At 52.3% G+C, this 3,514-nt stretch overlaps 1 protein-coding gene across 1 annotated transcript in view; it reads left to right on the forward strand.

The window, feature by feature from the left end:
* Positions 1–46: 46 nt before the first annotated feature.
* PRCC (papillary renal cell carcinoma (translocation-associated)) overlaps positions 47–3,514 on the forward strand; it is a gene marked incomplete at both ends in the record, with an annotated part of 5,168 nt that continues 1,700 nt past the window's right edge. The window contains 3 exon segments of the mRNA XM_010186935.1: positions 47–269; positions 2,310–2,357; positions 3,315–3,514. Coding sequence (XP_010185237.1) covers positions 47–269; positions 2,310–2,357; positions 3,315–3,514 — 471 coding nt within the window.

Below are 3,514 nucleotides of genomic sequence, written 5' to 3' on the forward strand. Positions count from 1 at the left end.
CCTCGGCCCCGACCCCGGCCGGCAGCCAGGCCGAGCCGGCCTCCAGCGGGAACGGGAACGGGAATGGGGAGCAGCCCAGGCCGGGGGGCCTCCTCCTGCCTCCCCCGAGGAACGCTGCCACCACGACCGCTGCCTCCCCCCTCAGCCTCCCCGCTCCTGTCTCGGCCTCCACTGCCCTGCCCGGGGCTGGGGTGGATTTGAGCCTCCCCAAGCCAAAGAAGAGGACGGAGCCGGTGCGGATCACGGTGCCCGAGTTGCAGAAGGGAGATGTGAGTATGAAACGAACCGCCGGCCTTGCCGGGGATGGGGGGAGCCTGCTCAGGCCTTGCTGTGTGAAATCCTCCGTGGATCTGTGTGCCCAGGAAGCACCAGCGTCTCCTCCGTTGCTTTCTCCCAAGGTACCAAAACCTGGTGCTGTTGTGGTGACATCGACGGGGTCGAGACTTGTGCTGCCAGCCCTAATCCTAAAGCGCTTTGCAGAGCTAAACTGATGGAGAAACCTTATTTATAATCCCCATACAGCAAACCCCAGATTATCTGCACCCTTATTTATCACAGAAGTCAACGAGTCGATGGTGTGGAGCTGCTTGGCCTTGCATAGAGGCACCCAAACAAGCCTTGCTCTTTTATTTCCATAGACTTTCCTCTCTGTTTGTTGCTTATTTAAAGGTTTGGGGCATCTCCCACACTTTTAGGTGATCATTTCCCTCTTAGTTGGTGTGGTTTTGGTGTTGCCCCCATCCCTTGCAGGGCTCCTGAGCGCTGAATCCCCACCAGCCCCATGGCAAGAGCAGGGAAAGGCGGGTCCCTGCGCCCCCTTTTTTTTGTGGCTGTCCTCACTGATGCGTTTTGCTTCTCTCCCCTCTGCTCATTCACCCTGGGCCAACACCAAAGTGTGGTTCTGGTGGGACATTTACCTCTGTACCCCGAAGATTTGGGGCCATTTCTATGGGGCCAGGCAGCTCGAGGAGGAGTTTTAGGCTGGGTTTTGTTTAAAAAGGTGTCAGCTCATAGCGATTCGCTGGCATCTTGGGTTTGGAGGAGTCGAAACGAACCTGGACTTGCTGGAAGAGGGACACGCACGGACATGAGCTTCACCAGCCCGCTTGGGCAAACTCCAGAGCTCCTTTTCCACAGCTCCCGAGCACGGCAGAGGCCCTGGGACGTGCACTTGAGGGACGTCCCCTTCTCTCCTCCCCGTGTTTTGCTCCCTCGCTTTCTCACAGCGCTTTGGGACGGGGCCATCGCCATAAAACGCGCACACGGGGGCTCTCCTCGTCCTCGCTGCTTACTGAAATCAGCTCAAATGCCAGAGTTCTTCCTCTCCTTTTCCCCTCCATCGTCTCTGACCGGGAATACCACAGATCAGTGAACATTAACGAGAGGAAAATCCCTTAAAGACACAGCTGATCCGAGCAGAATCGCTGGAAATCTCATCCTCGCTCCTTCCCGTTTTTCTCTTTAAAATATTCCCCATCACTTGCACCTTATCTCCCCTCTCCCCGATGTTTTATGGCAACTCTCGCTTTTATTTATGCGTGGTCTTTGTCTGGGCCCTGCTCCATAATTCAGAGAGCGAACTGGCAGGAGCCCTGGTTTCCTGTAATCTCTTTAAAGTGCTCTGCAGAGCTCTCAAGCCATAAAGACCTTAAAGGGCTTTTGCTGGTGCCAGAGACACCAGACTTTCTGCTCCGCTTCTAAATGGGTTTTTAGCAGCTCCGAAGTTATTCTGGTGGATTTCCACACCTTGTTTTGGGGTGGTTTTGTGCTTCCCTCTTTATTAACGCCATATTATCCGTTATTGGGAATACTGCGCTGTCCTGCAGCTTCTCTTCTTTGCTTTAGGTTGATTTTCCTGTGATTTAGGGGAAAAAAGAAGCTGGAGCTGTTGGCTCTTAGTGCCGGTTTCGATCAGCAGCACCTGAATTTCTCCGCTTTAGGGCAGCGTTAAAAATCCCCTTGAAAATGTGAATTTTTGCATTCTGTTTGTTGCAGAAATGAGCCCAGAGATGAGATCTTGAGCGGCGAAATCCTCCAAATACAGCGCCAAGTGCCGTGCCCTCGATTGACCCCATTATTTTAGTAACCAGAGCGGGTTTTTATCAGGCTTTGCCCTGGTGTGGGTGCATCAGCGAGCAGTGAAAAGGAGCCCGACCTCGTCCTGCTGCCGCTTTTCAGCTCAGCTCGTGGCAAATGATAAATCCAGATCCGTGTTACCGTGGTTCAGACTGAAAACCAAGAAACCATGTGCTGGCTGTACTGTAATTTTAACGTCTCGGGTTGTGCTAAGCTCTGTTTTTCTTTCTCAGTCAGATTCGGAGGAAGACGAACCAGCAAAGAAGAAAAATCCTCTTCAGGTGAATCCCCAGGGATTGAACTCAACGCGTTTCGCAGGGGAGAGATGTTTGGGGTGGATTTTGGGTGCTGGCTGGTGTGAGTCCTCCACTGCCGTTCACACGTGGCTTTTAGCGTGTGAAATTCTTGAAACCCCCTGGGGCGTCAAGTCCTGTTTTGGGGGGAAGTGTCCTGAATCCGGGTCCTGAATCCTGAATCCAGAATCTGAATCCTGAATCCAGAATCTGAATCCTGAATCCAGAATCTGAATCCTGAATCCAAAAGCCAGAATCTGAATCCGGATCCAAATCCTGAATCCAAAAGCCAAAATCCGAATCCTGAATCCAAATCCTGAATCCAAATCCAAAATCCGAATCCCGAATCCAAATCCTGAATCCAAATCCAAAATCTGAATCCTGAATCCAAATCCAAATCCAAAATCTGAATCCTGAATCCAAATCCAAATCCAAAATCTGAATCCTGAATCCAAATCCAAAATCTGAATCCTGACTCCACATCCAAAATCTGAATCCTGACTCCACATCCAAAATCTGAATCCTGACTCCACATCCTGAATCCAAAATCTGAATCCTGAATCCAAAAGCTAAAATCCAAATCCTGAATCCGAATCCTGACTCCAAAAGCCAGAATCTAAATCTAAATCCTGAATCCTGAATCTGAATCCTGAATCCAGAAGCCAAAATCTGAATCTGAATCCAAAATCCAGATTCTGAATCCAAACCCTACATCCAGATCTCATAGAGGCATGCACTGATGTGGGAAGTGGACAGGTATTTGCCAGCACCGCGTTGCCTTTAAAAGTCCCGCTGGCCTTCTCTGTGCGCCAGAGCCCCGCGGTTGTGCTGAGCGCTGGGAAACCCGCTGGTGCTGCTCGGGTGGGAGGAGGCGTTGGCAGGGAGTCAGGAAACCTCAACAGTCGCCCTCATTCCTCTCAATTCTCTGAACGTTCCCCTCCGCAGGGACGCGGCGAGGGCTCGGGCTTATCCGCTTTGCTCCCTCAACCCAAGAACTTGACGGCGAAAGAGACCAACCGCGTCCTTTTGCCCTACGCTTTCTCGAGGAAAGCGGCAGAAAACGCCTCCGACTCCAAGCCTGCCAAGGCCCCCAGACCCATAGCCGCGTCCAAGCCGCCGGTGCCACCCACCCCGTCCCCCTCCGC

Source organism: Mesitornis unicolor, unplaced genomic scaffold (genome assembly GCF_000695765.1).
Source record: "Mesitornis unicolor isolate BGI_N332 unplaced genomic scaffold, ASM69576v1 scaffold25596, whole genome shotgun sequence".
NCBI classification, from domain to species: Eukaryota; Metazoa; Chordata; class Aves; order Mesitornithiformes; family Mesitornithidae; genus Mesitornis; species Mesitornis unicolor.